Source organism: Monodon monoceros, unplaced genomic scaffold (assembly GCF_005190385.1).
Source record: "Monodon monoceros isolate NGI ecotype Baffin Bay Population unplaced genomic scaffold, NGI_Narwhal_1 Super_Scaffold_10, whole genome shotgun sequence".
Classification (NCBI taxonomy): Eukaryota; Metazoa; Chordata; class Mammalia; order Artiodactyla; family Monodontidae; genus Monodon; species Monodon monoceros.
In genome coordinates, this window is record NW_021703766.1 from 45096943 (window position 1) to 45116209 (window position 19267).

General features: G+C 53.9%; 2 protein-coding genes across 5 annotated transcripts in view; one reads left to right on the plus strand and one right to left on the minus strand.

Moving 5' to 3' along the window:
- Nucleotides 1-6: 6 nt before the first annotated feature.
- Nucleotides 7-15120, minus strand: MAP4K1 (mitogen-activated protein kinase kinase kinase kinase 1). 4 transcript variants are annotated; one of them, XM_029244271.1, is made up of 31 exons: nucleotides 14899-15120; nucleotides 14672-14729; nucleotides 14469-14559; nucleotides 13671-13735; nucleotides 12123-12178; nucleotides 11985-12032; nucleotides 11786-11828; nucleotides 11624-11696; nucleotides 11035-11166; nucleotides 10545-10607; nucleotides 10355-10436; nucleotides 9609-9725; nucleotides 9312-9390; nucleotides 8779-8837; nucleotides 8656-8699; nucleotides 8534-8578; nucleotides 7760-7802; nucleotides 7156-7318; nucleotides 6981-7063; nucleotides 6505-6589; nucleotides 5401-5477; nucleotides 5250-5310; nucleotides 4370-4478; nucleotides 4225-4283; nucleotides 3983-4086; nucleotides 3280-3454; nucleotides 2933-2998; nucleotides 2642-2731; nucleotides 2487-2557; nucleotides 1851-1906; nucleotides 7-183 (listed from the first exon to the last, which is right to left on the minus strand). In XM_029244271.1, exons 1-31 carry the CDS (start codon nucleotides 14995-14997, stop codon nucleotides 114-116), a joined length of 2466 nt encoding a protein of 821 aa, XP_029100104.1. In that variant the 5' UTR covers nucleotides 14998-15120; the 3' UTR covers nucleotides 7-113. The 4 variants fall into 4 exon arrangements, with proteins under 4 accessions (XP_029100104.1, XP_029100096.1, XP_029100090.1 ...); XM_029244263.1 differs by having other exon boundaries at nucleotides 2933-2995; nucleotides 11035-11196; XM_029244257.1 differs by having other exon boundaries at nucleotides 11035-11196.
- Nucleotides 15121-16124: 1004 nt separating this feature from the next.
- The window catches only part of EIF3K (eukaryotic translation initiation factor 3 subunit K), a 14214-nt gene continuing 11071 nt past the window's right edge, over nucleotides 16125-19267 (plus strand). The window contains exons 1-3 of the mRNA XM_029235940.1: nucleotides 16125-16371; nucleotides 17280-17378; nucleotides 19131-19146. Of these exons, the coding sequence (XP_029091773.1) occupies nucleotides 16313-16371; nucleotides 17280-17378; nucleotides 19131-19146 (174 nt within the window). The 5' untranslated portion in view covers nucleotides 16125-16312. The remainder of the gene's footprint in view (nucleotides 16372-17279; nucleotides 17379-19130; nucleotides 19147-19267) is intronic.

Consider the following 19267-nt stretch of genomic DNA (forward strand, 5'->3'; position numbering starts at 1 on the left):
GCAGCAGAGACTGAAGTCATGTTTATTCAGAGACAGGGGCGTGTCGTGATCACTAATGTGTGTGCGCTGGGGAGGGAGGTGTGGGGACTGGTTCCTAACACCCCGTCAGGGGCTCATTCCTGGATGTAGAGGTTGCTGGGGGCAGTAGGATCATCTGCTGGGCGTGTCTCCACCACCACAGGCCTGGGAAAGGAAGAGAGAAGTCAGTTCATTCATGCATTTGTTCGTTCCTTCATCTGCAGAGGAGTTTATAGAGTCTTTGCCAGCACAGTGCTGGGCTATAGCAGTGAATGAGCACACATGGCCCCTGCCCTCGGGGAGCTCAATCTAGAGCAGGAGACCAACATGAATCAGTGAATCAGATGAATGCAAAGAAGCATGAGGCACATAACGGGGAAACTTAGCCCAAGGCGTCAGCCAAGGTGCCCCCAAAGAATGGATGGTGGAGCCTGAAAGAGGCTCAGGAGGGAACTTGGTGAAAAGGCAGGGAAGAGTGTTCTGGGCAGAGAGAACAGCCTGTGCAAAGGCCTTGAGGTGGGAGAGAGCCTGGGGTTTGACTGCAGAAGTCATGGTTTGTGAGCTATGACCAGGATTTGGTATTTATCCTGAGGTCACGGGAAGGATTTAAGCAGGTGGAGAGTGACACAATCAGATCTGGATTTTAAAAGACCCCTCTGGGCTTCCCTGGTGGCGCAGTGGTTAAGAATCCTCCTGCCAATGCAGAGGACACAGGTTCAAGCCCTGGTCCAGGAAGATCCCACATGCCATGGAGCAACTAAGCCCGTGCGCCACAACTACCGAGCCTGCGCTCTAGAGGCCGTGAGCCACAACTACTGAGCCCATGCACCACAACTACTGAAGCCTGCGCGCCTAGAGCCCGCGCTCTGCAACAAGAGAAGCCACCGCAATGAGAAGCCCACGCACTGCAACCAAGAGTAGCCCCCGCTCGCCGCAACTAGAGAAAGCCCGCGCGCAGCAACGAAGACCCAACACAGCCAAAAATAAAGAAAGAAAAAAAAGATAACATCCCCAGTAATGGGACAAAACATGTGCTTCCTGATCTGATGCAGTGAAAGGACACCCCATCATTTCTGTGGTATTCCTGCCCCAAACTCTTAACCTGGAAACCTCAAACCCAGTTGAGGGACATTCTGTAAAACAAATTTCCTGTACTCTTCAAAAGTGTCAAGGTTATGAAAAGCCAGGAAAGTCTGAAGAATTGTCCTAGGCTCAAGACTAAAGAAACATTACTCCAAAATGCAGCCCATCATCCTGGATTATATCCTGGACGAGAAAAATAGTATTATTTTTTGGTTATAAAGAACAAGAGCATCATTGGAACAACTGGTGAGACTTGAACGAGCGTGTGAATTAGAAGGTAGTGATATTTCACTGTTATTTTCTTGATTTTGACAGCTGTATTGTGGTTTGTAAGAGTATGTCCTGGCCTTCATTTAGGAAACATACACTGAAGTACTTAGGGGTAAATTGGCATCACGTCTGCAATTCACATGCAAATAGAAAAAAATTATACATATATGAAAGGGAAGAATAAAGCAAATGTGGCTAAGACATAATATATGGGGAATCTGGGTGAAGGGGATACACAATTTTTAAATTTATTTTTGCAACTTCTCTGAGAGTCTAAAATTATGTCAAAATAAAAATTTACGACAAAAATTAAAAAATGAAAATTCCACCTTGGCTGCTGTGTGGGGAATGGACTATAGGGGGCAGAGATGGAAGCAGGGAGACCAGGTGAGAGGATGTCCAGGCCACAGATACAGGTGGCTGGGGATACCTCCGGATGCCCTCTCCACATCAGAAGCCCCCCGTTCCCGAGTTCATACCTGGGGGAGCCAAGCAGACGGAAGGTGAGGGTGGGGTCTCTCAGCTCCTGCAGCAGCTGGGGGAAAAGATGCTGTGTCAGTGTCTCTCCTTTAAAGAGAGCAGGGGACGAGGTCTCTGAACTCCTCAGGTCCAGAAATAATCATTCTTGCTAACACCGCTCATCAGCTGTGTGACGTCAGGCGAGTTACTTAACCTCTCTGCACCTCAGAGTACTAACCTTTGAAATCATAGTACCTACCTGATAGGCAATCACGAAGATTAAGTAAAATACAAAACTGTAAGGGCAGAGCCTGACACATGGTGTTCTGTGAGGTAAGCACCATTTTTCACTCCATTTTCCGGATGAGAAAAGTGAGGCACAGGAAGATTAAGTCATTTGCCTAAGGTCATTCAGCTGGATTCCAACCCAGGCAGTCTGGGCCATGCTCTTAACCCACATATCTCTACAGTGACCCTGGATGAGGTCTGGACCTAAGCGACACTGGGGTAGAGAAGGGGACCCGTCTGAACTGAGCCTAGAGAAAGCTTCTCCTCCAGGACTTCACACCCTGACTCAGTTCTCCCAGTCCATCTGATGAATGAGAAGACTGACATGGGAGGGGCTGGATTGCGGGGGCTGGGATGGAGGAGCTTACCTGGTCCGAGCCTAGAGCCCACACCTGCACTCCATGCTTCCAGAAGGCCTGGAGCCGACCCCCGACCATAGCTGGGAGGAAAGCAGTGCCTGTTACCCTTGGATTTCCCTTAAGCCTCCAACCTGGACCCCGGACCCTATCATCCCGGCACATACCCACGGCCTCCACTGCTTCAGTCATGGGGATCTCTGGAGTTCGAAGCCCCCTGACTGGGGCCCCCTCTGGGGTCACCAGCTTCAGAGACCCTAGAAGGAGGTAGAGCGGGGTCTTTAAGAGCAGTAAGCGGGACTTAGAAGGTTATGGAGGGACCAGACAATAAATTCAGCGTGAGAAGCAAAGCAGGATGGACAAGGACTGGAGGGGCTCAGCGTTTCTGAGAGAGGTACAGGTTCTGGGGTTCGGAGATCTAGGAATAGTGGGGGAAAGGGAGGGAGGAAGGTTCTTACCGTCCATCAACACCATCACCTTGTCTTCCTCGACCTGAGTCACCTGTACTGGTCCCTTGTGCTCTGCTTGAGAGGCGGGGGTTCAAGGACCAATTCCACCTCACTTCGCCTTTCTCAAGCAAGCGGGCTAGGCACCCTCTCCATTCCCAAGCAAAAGGGCTAAACCTCGCCCATCATAGAGTTCCCCAGTCCCCTATCATCAATCTCACCAATTATATATACCCAATGTTCTCCCGTCCCCTCTCGTTTCAACCCCTTTCTCAATTACGCCTCAGGCTAAGCACCGCCCAGCCACCCAGACCCAACCCTCCCAAACTGATAAGCCCCACCCCTCCCAGAGCCTGCACCTGTGCTCATCTCGCCCAGCCAGCAGGAGAGCGCGCCGAAGCGCACGGTGTGGAAGAGCACCGACTTCGCAGGCCGCCCGGGGCTCACGCCGATGCACACGGCGGGCAGCTCGGAGCCTGGCCCGGTCAGCAGTGCAAACACCGGCAGAGGCGTAGGTAGCGGGAACAGCACCTGCTGCGGAACGCGCAGGGAGGGGCGGGCTCAGAGAAGGCTTGGGGCGGGGCCTGAGAGGGGGCGGGGTCTTGGAGGACAGTGGGCGTGGGGCTTCCGAAGTATTTCCTAAGTATTCCCTTGCCAAGAAACTTCAGGGGGTGAAGCCTCAGAGGGCTTAGAAATTGACGGATGTGCCCTCAGAGTGGGCGTGGCTTCCGTTGGGGGGCGTGCCGCCTTGGCGACAGAGAGGCAGGGCCCCCGGGGGCTGTGGCCCCAAAGGCAGCAAAGTCTCCTTAGAGACTCAAAGAACCTGAATGGGGTCTCCTTAGAGGTGGGGGGAAGGGCATAGGGCCTGAAGAATAATTAGGCCAGGGGTGAGGAGCGGAGCTGAAAGATCAGTGAGGAGCCTCCAGGTGGGCGGGGCCTTGGGGAGATTGGGGCGGGGCCTCGGGTGGAAGGCCGGATTCGTGGAGCTCTCAACAGAAGCGTAGAGTGGATGGCCCTGGCCACCCAATCTGACAAAGTCCCCAGCGTCTGCAGGCTCCCTACCCGGACCAGCAGGAACTTGTTCATGGGCTGGTACCACTGAAGCAGGACCACGGATGTCTCCAATGCCCCACACAGGAACGGGCCCCCGGAGCTCACGCCCTCTGCTGTGGAGGTAAGGATACATCTTTCCCCGGGCTCTGTTCACCCTGCCTTAACTCTGCAATCCTCTCGGGTCGAGAGGGAGTCCAAGTCCCGCCCCTGGTCCCGCCCCCTCTCTGCACACCCATGGGGTTTTCTCTCACCCACACAGCACGCCCGGCAGCCTTTGGTGTCCTGGATCTTAGTGGAGACCATGTTCTTCCTGCAGAAGAAGGGAGGCGTGAATGGGGGCAGGGACGGCAGAAATGAGGCATTAGAGGGGTCAGAGGTGCCACTGCGGGCTGGTACCTTGCCAGTAGCCGGTGGGGGCTAATGTGAGCGATGGGGCTTCCTGTTCTGGCCTCTTTCCGTTCCAGTAGGCCCAAGATGCTATGAGAATACAGGTGGGGGGTCTTTCCTGCAGTGTGTGTATGTAGGGGAAGCAGGCAGTTATAGGACACTGCACACTCCCACCTTTTCCCTATCCCATCACTTGGCCCCATCCCTTTAAAATGCCCAAGCCCTCCAGTCTCAAGCACCTTTATTTGCTCATTTTTCATGCAACATATTTTAAATGCCCACTTTAGGCCAGGCACTGTGCTTGGCTCTGGTGAACCATTAATGGTGAGTAAAATAATTACGTTCCCTACCCTCATGGTGCTTGTAGCCACATGACAAATGATGGACACTTAACCAGTCAGATGAAGTTACACACATTACAAAATTTAAGAAAAAACATATCTACAAATTCTGCAAAAGTCTGTCATCACAAACTTTTGGCTTGGGGTCTCCTCATAAATTAGAAATTCTTTTACACAAAGTGTTTATAAAACAATGACACATCATTTTAATCTACAACTTGCTCGCTCTATTTTAGTAAAGCATGGAACAAGTACTAACTGTCATCTGAACATCAAAGAAATGTAAAGACTGACTTCTTGTGGAAATTACCTCAAAACTGACTTGAGAGGTGGGCACTACTGTGAGCCCCATTTTACAGATGGGGAAACTGAGGCTCAGGGAGAAGTCTCTTGCCCCAAGTCCCACAGTGGAAAAGTGGCTGGAATTTGAACTGTAGGCTCTGTGAAGGGGGAGCCTAATTTTTTTTTTCAGCCATGCCCAGCTATCTCCCAACCCCTTGACTCCTTAAGTTCTGACTCCCCACCCTCCCACCCAGCCATAACCAGACCTGAGAGAGACATGAGGACATTGTTGATAGAGTATACCCAGGTAGTCCGGCTAGAAAAAAGCTGCAGAGGAAGGGGAGATGGCTCCTGTAAGACCCCAGCAACCCCAACTCCAGCCCCCACCCTTGGCCCATCCTAGGTGCTGCCCCTCACCATCTCCAGTGTGGCCTCCTGATCATTTCGGTTCAGGATGAAAATGCCTTCCTCGGCCCCCAGGAGCAGGTGCTGGTCTGGGGAGCACAGACATGAGGATGCTGGGACCTGCCTCATAGTGGGGGACTTCCCAGACCCCCCTATGGCCCCAAACACTGGTACTCTGTTCGCCAGCCCTGACCCTCAATTCTCTGCTCTCCCTCCAAACTGACACTTCCGGCCTCTGTTTCCCCAAATCTGAACTCAAACCCTGACCAGTTCCCCTGAGCTGATCTCACTCTTACCAGCCTCTGACCACCACTGGTTCTGGTGGTTCTTCCATCCCTGACTCGCAAATCCTGACCCTCTGTCCCCTCAATTCTGCCCCCAACATTAGATGTGACTCCCCGAATAGCCCTCTAAATTCTTTCCCTCTTTCTCCCCAGTTCTGGTCCCTGAATGCTAATCCTATCTCAACACTGATCCTCAAATTCAGACAGCCCTCCATATGGCTTTTTCTGTCTAGTGTGACCCCGAAAACTCTAATACTGTTTCCTTAACATTTATCCCTCACTGACCTTGTCTCCACATCTTTGATCCCCAAACTCTCTCCCCTTCTGCTACATTCTAATCCCCAAAACTCCTGGCCCCCAAATCCTGATCCCAGTCTCTCTACCATTAACCTACAACCGAGGTTAATGGGGTCCAACTGTCCTGGATCTTGTACCCCAAACTCTGACCTTTCTGCTATATCTGACACTCCTTTTTAAAAATTTATTTATTTTTTATTTTGGCCACACCTCACAGCATGTGGGACCTTAGTTCCCCGACCAGGGATCGAACCCCTGCCCCCTGTGGTGGAAGCGCGGAGTCTTAACCACTGGACCCCCAGGGAAGTCCCATATCTGACACTCCCGGCCTCCAAACTCTAATTTTCCTAGTCTTCACTCTCAAACCCATCTTCACTCTACCCATCTTTGATCCCTCAACTCCACCTGTAACTCCTGGCTGTGCCCCTGCCTCAGCTCTGCCACTCCCTCCCCTCCCCTGTCCCTGCCTTTGTGCCTTCCATTAAGGGCCCTCCCCGTCCCCGCCACATTCTCCATGACCCTCCTGAATGCTCACCCTTGGTGGAGGGGTGCGTCCAGGCTGCCGTGCTGTGGATCCGGAGGGGGCAGCCATTGAATAACTTTACTAGAAGGGCACATCCCTGGGTGGGCCATGGGGGCGGGGCAACAGCAGATCCAGCAAAAGGGAGGAGGGGACAGGAAGGCGTGGTGGTTAAGATTTGGAAGCAAGAGTGCCAAGGTTCAAATCCTGCCTCTGCTTCCTCAAAGGTTCATACCTTGGAAAGCTACTTACCTCTCTGTGCCTCAGTTTCCCCAGTTTGAAATGGGGGATAACACCTATCTCTACGACATCTACCTCTTTCTGTGAAGGTATACACCTTGTAAAGACACGATATCAGTGTCTGGCACAGAGGAAATGCTCAACGTATGTCACCTGTTATATTATTAGTCTTCCCAGCCCAACCCCCCCACTCCCACCATGCATCCCCAGCCCCATCCAGAGGTGTGAGTCCTCAGCACGGCTGGCCTCACCTTTCTCTTCATCTTTTCCTTCTTGGGGGGCAACAGTGGGGGCTGGTCAGGCTCCCAGGGGGCTGGGTTCCAGAGTGAGGGTTCTGAGATGGGGTGGGGAAAATCAGCCCCCAAACCCCCCTAACCCTGCCACACCCCACCTCTACCCACCTCCCACCCCAGCCTGCCCTGTCACCTGAGTGGGCAGTTAGGTAGGGGCTTCGCGTGGCTGGGGGAGGCCCAAGATGTGGGGTCCGTGGGGGAGGCCCACTGGCACATCGGACCAGCACCCCCGGGCTCAGCTGTCCCTCATCCCCAGTTTCCCCAGGACCCTCGTCCGATGGAGAACGGAACTTGGGCTTTGGAGAGAGAGAAGGACGGTGGGGGAATACATTAGATGATCTGAGAGAGAGGGCGCCCTTCAATCTGCCTCCACCAGAACTGACAGTAAGTAGGTCATGGCTCTGACCTTCCCCATGATGTCCGACCACCACTCCAGCCTTCCCCTCTAACCCACGCCCAACATCGACACACGCCAGCAACTAAAGGGTGAGTGCTGGGTGCAGCAGGCGTTTCCAAGGACCAGCTACTGACCAGTGTCCATTGGGCTAAATATTCTGAGTCCCACCCCTAGGGTCGGGGTTACTACTTCCAGATCCCAATGTGCTTATCGTTCCAGTCTTCCCAGAATTCAAAGGACCCGGCATCCCAGACTCCAGCCCTAGAGGGCTCAGTATCCCAGCATCTATGGACTCTGGCCTCCTGGCCCCGTGGCCCCCAGCTCTGACCCAGGGCCTTACCTTGGGGGGCAGCGGAGGAGGTGTGTCTTCTGCAGGGGTGGGGCTGGAACACAATGATGGGGTAAGCAGGTGTGGGTGTGGGGAACAAGCACTGGGGAAGGTTGGGGCCAGAGGTCTGAGCTCAGGAGGCTCAGAGGGCGACGCGGTCTGGGCTGGGGCCAAGGGCTAAAGGACTGATAAGCATGATGTTAACAGTAACAGCAACTCTTGGATATCGAGTGCTGACAATGCATCAAGTCTCTGCCTCTTCACGCCCGCCTAGGAACACAGATCATATGAGCTCCTGGGGGTCAGGTTCTCACTTGGTGCCGGGCGCGCTGCCCGTGAGCCCATGACAGACGAGACGTGTGGGATGGATGGGTGGGCCCTGAGGCTGACACAGGCCTGGGGCTGGGGGAGATGGGGGCCTGGGCCGACTGCTGGGGCTGAGGGCCTGACATGGGGGAAAGGTTCAGCCTGAGGCTGGGTGAGATGAAGAAAGATGAGGGCCGGGGGTTGAGGGTTAGGACTGCAGTTGAGATCTGGGGGTGGGAGCAACCTCTGGCCGGAGCCGGGGACTGAGATGTAGCAGGGGGCCCAGGGTTGAGGTGGGGTGGGGTTGAGGGTCAGGGGTCCGGCGTGAAGGAAGGTGGAGGCATTGAGGGTCCAGTCAGGGGTCAGGGGTCAGCGCTGAGTGGTAGAAGGAAAGCAGGGGCTGAGGCTGGGGTCGGGGTGGAAGGAAGGCGGGGTGGTAGGAAGGTGGGAGCTGGGTGGGGGCCCGTGGAGCTGTCTTACATGTCCACGTCGTCGTAGTCGTCATCAGACTCCGACAGGTGCCTCCTGAGGAGGGACAGGTATGAGCCTCGGGTAGTCCCCACGTGTAGCCCAGCCTGCCTCCCACCCTGAGGGTCCCTGACCTAGGACTGCTGCTCTTGAAGTCTCCAGGGGGCTGTAAGCGAGCCTGCGGGATAGTAAAGGGTCAGCAGTGGCCCAGTGGGAGGGGAGGGGAGGGTGGCTGGGCGGCAGGGGAGGCATCTCACCGTGTCGGCTGTGGGTCTGGACTCCATGCCTCTGAGCTTCCTGAACTCCATGTGCCGCCCTGGGGGTAACACACAGTGAGCTGGGGACGTGGATTTGGGAACAAAAAGAGTAGAATTGGGGGTGGGGTCTGGGATCAGGGTCTTAGGACTGGAGCTGTCGCTACAGGGGAGGGATCTTGGTTTACAGGGGTCTCATTTGGGGGTCAGGGTTTGAGATCAGAGAGCTGGGGGCTCAGAATGGTTACAGAGTGTTTGTTTTGAGGTTCCACCTGGGTACCAAGGATCAGACAAAGATTTCTGAGGTCTCTGGGAGTCCTGGTGGTTGTGGGAAGTCTCAGGGGGTCTGTCTGCAGGACAGAGAGGTAGGGGTCTCTAGAGTCACTTTGTAGATCAGGTGGTGATGAGGTTTTCTCTGGGGTCTCCTGTGGGGTCAGATGGTGATGGGGTTCTCTGGGGCCTCTGGCCATCTGATGAGGGGGCATCTCTTGGCTTATAGGGTCAGGTGTCCCCGGACGTAGGGATTCTCTACTCACGACAGCAATCCGCGTCTGGGATCCCCAGAGAGCTGGAGCGATGGGTGGATCTGATCCGCCGAGGGATGGCGGGGGGGAGCTGGGCAGAGCGGTGGCTGCATCAGGACCATGCCCTCTAGCAGCCCTCACCACCCTGTGGGCCCAGCTTGGAGCCCTTGGTCCTCCCATAACCTCTGTGCCTCCAGCCCTGCGCCAAGCTCCCCATGCTCACTGGCTTTTTTCCTTCTAAGACAGGCAGCAAGGGGGTGCTCCAGGCAGGGGAACAGCGTGAGCGAAGTGGGGGGGCGGGTCCCTCACCTCAGGCTCCTCATCTTCAATCTCGCCAACAGGGGCCCCCTTCCCTGGGTTCCTCAGTTTGTCAAGAAGATCTACGATCAGGCCTCTGTTTAGCCCAGGCTGGGAAACCAGTTGATGCTGGGGGAGGGGAGGAGGGTGTCAGCAGACAGAGGGCTGGGCTGGAGAGAGAGGGTTGGGACGAGGGGCTGGAGAACCCATCTAAGGGAATCTGGTGGGGAAGTCGCCAACAGAGGAAGACGCAGGGAATTCTGGGGACCTGGGGGATTCTGAGGAGTCTGACGGGATTAGATAAACTTAGGGTAGGGGACTTCCCTGGCGGTCCAGTGGTTAAGAGTCCCCGCTTCCACTACAGGGGGCACGGGCTCGATCGCTACTCAAGGAAATAAGATCCCTCATGCGCGCATCGCGGCCAAAAAAGAAAAAAGAAAAAATAGGGTAGTTGGAGAATTCCAAAGGTGTCTTAGAGGGGACTCGAGTTTCCCTGGAATTCCAAAGCACACCCAGGAATGGGTCCTGAAGCCCTTGGGAATTTGTGAGTTTTAAGAACTCAGCGTATCTTGGGAAAAGGTCTGGGATATAATTTGCAGAGTCTTGGGGATCCCTGGGGAATTCGGAGGGACTAGGGACTTTGAAAGGGCCATGGGGGTTCTGTGGAATGAAATTATCAACGTTCTAGGGAGCTGTGGGAGGCCCTGGGGGATTCCGGGGGTGAGTCTGGGAAGGCTTCTCTGGGAGGGGAGGTTTACAGTGAGCATCTTGGTGGCGCCGGGTCGTTTCTTGGGGCTCTTAGTGAGGGTGACTTTGACAAAGTTGTGGAAGGCAGCCGACCTTGGGAGGAAGAAGGCAAGTTCTGCGGTGAGGGCACCAGACCTTCCCATCAGACCATCGCCCCTGGCTCCACCCTCCCTCTCCCTCCTTCCCATCAACCTCTCCTACCATTTGCCTTTTTCCTTTAGCCTTGGGGGCTGGTAGCCACTCTTGGTCATGAGGAAGAGAACTCTATAAGGGTAGGACAGAATATGGGAATCAGACTTTCCAGTGGAGGTCAGACCTCGTGGCTCAAGGGAACCCCGATAGCACTAAGATCAGCAGAGAGCCAAGTGGGGGACAGAATGAGAACGAGGGTTAGGATTTACAAGGCACGGGATGCCACTTCTAGGGGATACTGCTTATCGCATTACAGAGCTCCTGCAGTCTCGCAGGGAGCCTCAAGATGGCGCTCCCCGTGTTGGGGGCTCCTGGTGTGGAGGGCTGGAGAAAAGGCTTTCTGGGCTCAGGGGAGCCTGAGGGTCTCGGATGGAGCTCAGAGCAAGGGGGTGTCTCCTGTAGGGGGTCTCGTGGTGGGGAAGCAGGTTGGGGGCTGGCGTCCAGGGTCAGAGTTGAGTGGGGTCTCTGGGACTAGGGGGACATGCCCACATCTGCCTACCTGAGAGGGTGCACGTCAAAGAGCGGTGGTTGTAGCTCGGCTAATTCGATGGCTGTGACGCCCAGGGACCAGATGTCACACAGCTCATTGTATCCCCCCTTCAGGGCCACGGCCGCCACCTCTGGAGCCATCCTGGGGGCAGAGACCCTCAGAGAGCCAGGGCTGACACAGGAGGACGAGGGGAGACTTTTGTGGCGGGGGTAGGAGAGAGACAAGGAGAACGAGGCATACAGAGAGACAGATGCAGGGAGAAACATAAAGATGGAGAGAGACAGACATAAAGACGGAGCGAGGTAAAGGCAGAGAGACAGAGACAGAGAGAGAGAGAGGGAGGCAAACGTGGACAGATATGGAAAGACAGAGAGATCAGGATAAAAATCAACACAAACACTGAGAGGAACAGGTAGAGGGGGCACAGAGAGCCCTAGGTAAATGGAAAACTCAAAAGGGAGCCCAAGAGAAGACAGAACATTCAACAGAACAAGGTAGAGGCAGGGCAAAAAGCCAGGATGGAGATTCCCAGAGATCCAGGCTGGGAAAAGCTGCTGCCCCCTGTACCACCCCCAGCTGCCAGCCAGGCACCCCTCACCAGTAGGGTGTCCCAATGAAAGAGAGGCGTCGAGCCAGCGTTGCCCCGATCTGGGCCGAGATACCAAAGTCAGCTGGAGGCAGAGGGAGAGATATAGTGACCTCTCCTGTCCCCTTGGGCCCCCAGCCAGTCCCCCTCCAGAGCCCCACCAGCCACACTCACCCAGTCTGACCTCCCCAGCATCATTGATGAGGATGTTGGCTCCCTGGGGAAGAGGGGGCGATTAGAGGCTGTCAGAGATACCCCCCAAGCCCAATGCTGCCGCCACTCCCTGGTCCCACACCACCCCGAGCCCTCCAAGCACCACTCCCATATCCTGGGCTCCCCACCCACCAAGGCCACCTTTCTGCCCCTAGACCACCTTGATGTCCCGGTGTATCTTCTTCTGTGAGTGGAGATAGGCCAGTCCCTGGGGAGGAGGGTGGACACGGGGGCTGTAAGTGTCCGGGGGCTGGAGCAGGGCCCTGCCCCTACCCAAGCCCACAGAGCATCTCCTCACCTGGAGCACTTCCCGGCAGACATAGCTGATCTGGAGCTCTGACAGGGGGCCTGTCACTGCAAAGGTCACCCCGGTGCGGTGTTGGGTGCGGGCCAGGCCCCTGGCCGCCACCCACACCAGCTGAGAGGGTGCCACATAGGGAGGGGGAAACAGGATGGGACAAGTAGGGGGAGGAGGCAAAGGGGTGGTCAGCAACAGAGAGAGGGGCAGCGATGCAGGGAACCAGAGGCCAGAGGGAGAGAGATTCGTTCAACAGATATTTACCATGTGTCTACTGTGTGCCAGCCACCGTGGCAGGCACCGGGGATACAGCTGTGGACAAAAGAGGCAGAGATCCCTGCCCTCATGAGAGAACATTCCGGTGGGGGAGATGGACAGTAGACAAGATAAACAGGTAAGATATACAGTACGTGAGATGCTAATAAATAGTAAGAAGAAAAATAAAGCAAGAAAAGACAACAGGAAATATGTGTGGGAAGGGGTATGACATTTTACACAGGGTGATCATCCCTGAGAAGGTGACGGGGGTGAAGATGGGAGCAGCAAGTGCAAAGGCCTGGAGGCAGGAGAGTGCCTGGTGGGTCTGGAAAGCAGTAAAGTGGATGGAGCGGAGATGAGGTGTGTCCGCTTGGGGTGTGCCAGTGGGGGTCAGACTTGCCGGCTGTGATGAGAAATTTGGGCTTGGCTTTGGAGGGAACTGGAATGTATGGAAGGGCTCTGAGCAGGGGGTGATGTCACTTTGTAAAATGAGGAAAGGCAGAGAGAGACAGGGAGAGAGACAGAGAGAGAAAGAGAATCAGGAACAGACCCAAATTTAGGCAGAGAAAGAAAGACATGGTCAGAGAACAAAAAGTGGGAAAACAGACATGGTGAGAAAGAGAGACACAAAGGGGTGAAGAGGATACACTAGAGAGAGACAGTAGGCAGAGGGGTTAGAGACCAGGTCTGATGGGCTGGCAGGGTGAGTCACTTCCTCTCTGTGGGCCTCAGTTTCCCCCTCTGAGGACTTCTTAATGAAGTCCTTCCTTCCTGGCATTTGAGGTCTGAGGCCGGAGCAAGACCGGGAGATGGTCGAAGATAGAGGTGCGCAAGAGAAATCTCGAAGTGATCAGAGGCCCACCCCACCCACACCCTCCAATGCTCCAAGAGAGTGAAAAGCAGGCTAAGAGAATCAGAAATGCATTCACTATTAAATGAACATGTGGGCACTGAGGATGAGCCAGAAATGCAGAAATACTCAAACGCATGAATACACCTTGGTGAGAAAATGCAGACACGGGGAAGATGGGGCAGGAGAAGTAGAGGGGATCATTGCATGCAGAAAGACTGGGGCTGGACTCTCAGGTCCTGGAGGACAGGGCTCAGTGCCCGCTCGGTCACCACAGTATCCCCAGCATCATACAGGCCAGGCCAGGCCCAGAGGAGGGGCTGGCTTACTGTGTGAAATATGGACCGTAAAGACAGTCCCAGGAGACACAAAGGCAGAGAGACAGGACAGGCGAATTGGGGGGAATGGGGCTACCTGGATCCCCGTGCCCTTCCTCTCACCTTGGTAGATGTCCTGGAGAGAACCAGCCCCACAGAATTCCATGCAGATCCAGAGCTTCTGCAGCCTGTAACAGTTCAAAAGCAATACTAATAACAGCAGTAATAAATGATTATAGGATACCTCCTGGCTCACTGTCCATCTTATTCTAGTTCAACAAGAACTTTAATGTAAGAGCTGTCATCTCTCTATTGCCCACTACAGTGAGAGCATCCCATTTTATAGATGGGGAAGTTGAGGCTCAGAGAGGAAATATATGTTTAGGGTTAACTGGAGTGGAACCCAGGTCTTTGGGCTCCTGACCCATGGCATCCTCTGTCGTCCCATGCTAACCTAGGAGACAGGGTAGAGACCTCACAGGTTGTGGAAGTTCGGAGGGGACAGAGGAGCTAGGATACCAGGTCTGGGGGACAGAGGACATTATTGGGGCATCTGGGATCTTAATTTGGGGGTCAGGGAATTTAGGGGTTCGTATTAAAGGAAATGAAAGTGAAACTAGGGGACCCGAAGGGCAAGATGATGAAAGATTAGTTTTAGGGGACTTGGTTTCAGGTTTGGTTGCTCTGAAGGGGTCAGTTTGGTGGACCCCTAGTCAGAAATGGGAGTTATTTATTGGAGATTAGATTTGGGGGTGCTCTGGTCAAAAAAGTGGGACTTTGGGCTGGGGATCAAGTTAGGAGTGCCCCAGTTAAAAATGGGGGTCCAGGATTAGAGGTCAGGTTAGGGGGTACCCTGGTCAGGAATGGGAGCTCGCAGGTAGGGGCTGGGCTGGGTGTCAGGGCAGGTCTGAGGCTCATCACCAGAGATAACTCCCATGGTAGGCAACGATGTTGGCGTGCCGACAAGTTTTCAAGATGAGGATTTCCTTCTGAAGTGTGGAAACATCATCGTCTGCAAGGAGGGACAGAGAGAAAAGGCTGCTACAGGGAGGGAGTATGGGGGAGATCCCAGTGTCCCAGGAGGTGGGCATGTGGGGAAGAAGCTCCTGAGGTCCTCTCCTCACCAGGCTCCATCTTCACCATCTTCAACGCCACCAGGTCCCCCGTCACCTTGTCTCGAGCCTTGTAAAGGGGAAGTTGGCAGTCAGGAAGGCTCCATTCGCCTGAGTTCCTCCTCAGCATCCCCGAACCAAAGCCAAGGACTGGGACCCTCTTACATCCCCTTCCCTTCTTGGGCCTCACCCCAAAGGTCACCGGTTTGAGGGTGATGGAGAATGAGGGGGTTCCTCACCTTGAAGACTTCCCCATAGGTGCCACCACCCAGCCGCTGTAGCAGGTCATAGTGGTCCCGGGGATCCCTATTAAAGATGTCAGGGTCCACGAGGTCCATTCCTGGGGCCCGGAGCTGGGCCTGCGCCCAGTGGCCAGCAGGGCCTCAGGGCTCGGAGTGCTGTCACCTCCCTCCCTCCCCACACGCCCTGCACCCGCCTTGCCTCCGCAGGCTGTGGCCTCCCCCCTCCCCACTCTCGCTTCCTGCCCCAGCACAGAGCTGTGCAGCCGGCTCCACCCCCTGTCCCCTGGGCCCTAAGAGCCTGTGAGGGGCAGCTTGCCTTGGGACCCAGGGGACACCCCCTCCACTTCCAGGGCTCTGGGCTGCATGTAAACCAGATGCAAACTATCTTAATTGTGACCTGGAGGGGTGCCCTAACACTCCCTCCCCCGTTCTGGGCAGCGGCTAAAAACTACAGCTGAACCTCTGCTGAGTGCTTGAGTGCTGGGCCACAACTCAGAGATGGCAGGTCTGCACAGAGACGGCCATGCAATGTATATCACTGCTCACCGGGGGCACATACATGCACTTAGTGGTAACCTCCTGTGCGGTGCGAAGACCAGTCGACATGCAAATGCCTGGATATCCGTGTGCACATATGTGGATGTACCCAGAGCATATACATAAGTGATACATGCATGTGTATCCATGCCTGCAGTGTGCAGAATCTGTTCACACATCTCATGACGCCACACACGGGGCACTCGCTTTCACCCACAAAACGAGCCGGAGGGGTCCAGGAACCCCCTCACCCCGCCCCTGCCGGGCAGAGAATAACGGCTCTGCGGGCCGCAACCCCCGGCGTTAGAATGGGGTGCGAGGAGCTCAGGATCCTGCCTCAGGGGCCGAGGCCTGGGACAAAAGGGGACCTCAGAGAGCACCTTCCTCGGCACTTGGCCACGGCCCAAAAGGAATCTATCTAACACGTGCATTCCAACACAGTTTTGAGTTCACGGCCGCGCGCAATGCGACGTGGGTGCAAGCCGCCAGTAAACAGTCTCCTTCACTGGGAGTTCCCGCGCACTTCCCAAGGACTGGAACTAGATACGCGAGGCCCCGGAAAACCTTAGCCCCGCCTCCTCGCCTCTAGGGCGCCTGCGCACTGGGCTAGACTAGGTCTTTTCTCGCGCCGTTGGTTCTGCTCGGGTAGAGCGTATGCGCACGCGCTAACTGCGCCGCTGGGAAGAAGTCACGCGGCAGCCGGAAAGCGTGGCAGTAGCCTCCAGAGCTTCCCCACACCTTCACCGCCACTCGGGCTGGAGAGAAAACAAAGACGTAGTTTCCGTTTCCACCAGCTCTTCCTCTTCCAGTTCTCGGGGACGCAGTGCCGGCCGGGACTTCGGCTGTAGCCCTGGTGTGGGAGGCGACAACAGTCATGGCGATGTTCGAGCAGATGAGAGCGAACGTGGGCAAGTTGCTTAAGGGGATCGACAGGTCTGAGCCTGGTCGGAGGGAGCGCTTCTGGCCAAGAGGGGTGGAGGAGAGGGTTTTCTGGAGACAGCAAGGGGTGGGATTTTTCAGTCATGCTGGAGGACATGTTTAAGGAAAGCACTGTAAAGGCCTAAAGGCAGGAGGTAGCCGTGCCTACCGCTCAGTCTCCCCCTCTTTAATTGCTTTAAGCCCGCCCTCTCTGCTTCTCAGCTTTCCCTCTATCAGCCCCTCAGTTTCCTCTCTCTGTTCCTCAGTCTCACTGTGTCTCTCAGTGCCTCTTTATTGCTCTCCCTTTTTTTCCTCATGTCATTCATTGAACACATGTTTACTAAAATCTACTCGGTCAGTTCTGGGCAATGCTGCGGACCAGAGGTGACCAAAAACAGCCAAAGGTCATGCTTTCATGCAGTTCCTAGTTCAGAGTCCAGGCAGACCAGACAATAGACAGTGATAGCCAGGAGTGGTCAGAGCGGTGATGGGGGAAGCACAGGTAGGTTGGTCGGGGCTGGGATGAGGGAAGCTAGGCAGGAGACGATGGGGCTAGACCACAGTGGGGTTTGGGGACAGAAGGAAGGGGTGGGTGGCGAAGATGTCCAGGGGACCAGGTATACAGGCTGCAAGGGCTGGTTGGCTGAGAGATTGAGGAGGTATCCTAGAAAAGACTCCAGGGTTCTGACGGGGTTTAGAGGTTACGCTTAGGTCTGGGTCGTGGATAAGCTTCAGTAGAGGTTATGGAGGTGATTCAGTATTTGAGTAGAGCAAATGGCCAGTGACAGGTGTAGAGGGAGGGAAGAAAGGAAGAGGGAGGAGCAGGCTACAGTGCCCTCCACCCCCCACCGGGTTCCATAGAGTGACGGGCCTCAGCTCTTGTCTCCTCTTTGCTTACCCATCTTGTTTCTCCTCTACTCTAGGTACAATCCTGAGAATCTGGCCACCCTGGAGCGCTATGTGGAGACACAAGCCAAGGAGAATGCCTATGATCTGGAAGCCAACCTGGCTGTCCTGAAGCTGTGAGTGTCTGCCTCCATTCCCACCCCCATGCCAGTAGCCAGCACTCCCAGCACTGGGTGGGTTGGGAGTTGGGGGTGGCCTGCAGGATGTGGCTTCTCTCTCTTTTTCAGAGTTGAAGTATAGTTGATTTACAATGTTGTATTAGTTTCAGGTGTACAACATAGTGTTTGGATATTTTTATAGATTATGCTCCGTTTAAAGTTATTATAAAATATTGGTTATATTCTCTGTGTTGTACATTACATCCTTGTATCTTATTTATTTTATACATTGTAGTTTGTACCTCTTAATCCCCTATCTTCCCCTATTTTGCCACTCCCCCACCCCACTCCCCTCTGTTAACCACTAGCTTGTTCTCTGTACCTATGAGTCTGTTTGTTTTGTTGTATTCATTCGTTTTATTTTTTAGATTGCACATAGAAGTGAAAACATATGGTATTTGCCTTTCCTTGTCTGACTTACATCACTAAGCATGATATCCTCTAGGTCCAACCATGTTGTTGCAAATGGCAAATTTCCATTCTTTTTTTTTTTTCTTTAAATGGATGAGTAATATTCCATTGTGTGTATGTGTTTATATGTACCACATTTTCTTTATCCATTCATCTGTTGATGGACAGTTAGGTTGCTTCCAGATCTTGGCTATTGTAAATGGTGCTGCTCTGAACATTGGGGTGCATGTATCTTTCGAATTAGTGTTTTTATTTTCTTCAGATATATACCCAAGAGTGGAATTGCTGGATCATATAGTAGTTCTATTTTTAATTTTGGGGGGAAGCTCCATACTGTTTTCCATAGTGACTGCACCAATTTACATCACACTAACAACCTACGAGAGTTCTCTCTTCTCCACATCCTCGCCAATGCTTTGTTATTTTTTGATGATGGCCATTCTGACAGATGTGAAGTGATATCTCATTGTGGTTTTGATTTGCATTTTCCTGATGATTAGCAATGTTGAGCCTCTCTTCATGTGCCTGTTGGCCATCTGTATGTCTTCTTTGGAAAAATGTCTGTTCAGGTCTTCTGCCCATTTTTGAATAGGGCTGTTTGTTTGTTGGTATTGAGTTGTATGAGCTCTTTATATATTGATACTTTGGATAGGATGTGGTTTCTCTTAATGTGCAAGACTAGGAAGCCAGAGAAGTTGGGGCTGGAGGAGGGATGGCTTTTAAATAAAAACACACATACAGGCTAGTACATAAAACGAATGTATAGTTTAACAAGCGATTATAAATGAACACCTATGTAATCACCATCCAAATTGAAAAACTGAGTGTTGCTAGCGCCCCTGGTCCTTTGCCCCATATGCTTTGTGCCAACCACCCTGACCCTGGTAGCCACTCTCGTGGTGTGCTCTCATGGCCTGGCTTTATGTGAATTCACTGCATGTGCACGTACACACGCACACATACACACGCATCCTGATTAGCTTAGTTCAGGTTTGCCTGTTTGGACCTTGACATAAGTGTAATTATACAGCTGGAGCTCTTCTGCGTCTGGCATCTTCCACTTGGCCCTGGGTTTGTGAGCTCCATCCTTTTTCTGTGTGGCTGCAGTTTGTTTGTTGTCATTGCTGTATAGTGTTCCACGTGTGTCTGTGTCTTAATTATCTGTTCTCCTGTTAGTGGGCGTTTGGGTTCTTCCTCCTCAGTGCTTTATTGACATACTACCAGCTGTGTAATTTTTTTTTTTTTTTTTGCGGTACGCGGGCCTCTCACTGTTGTGGCCTCTCCCGTTGCGGAGCACAGATTCCGGACGCACAGGCTCAGCGGCCGTGGCTCACGGGCCCAGCTGCTCCGCGGCACGTGGGATCTTCCCGGACCGGAGCATGAACCCGCGTCCCCTGCATCGGCAGGCGGACTCTCAACCACTGCGCCACCAGGGA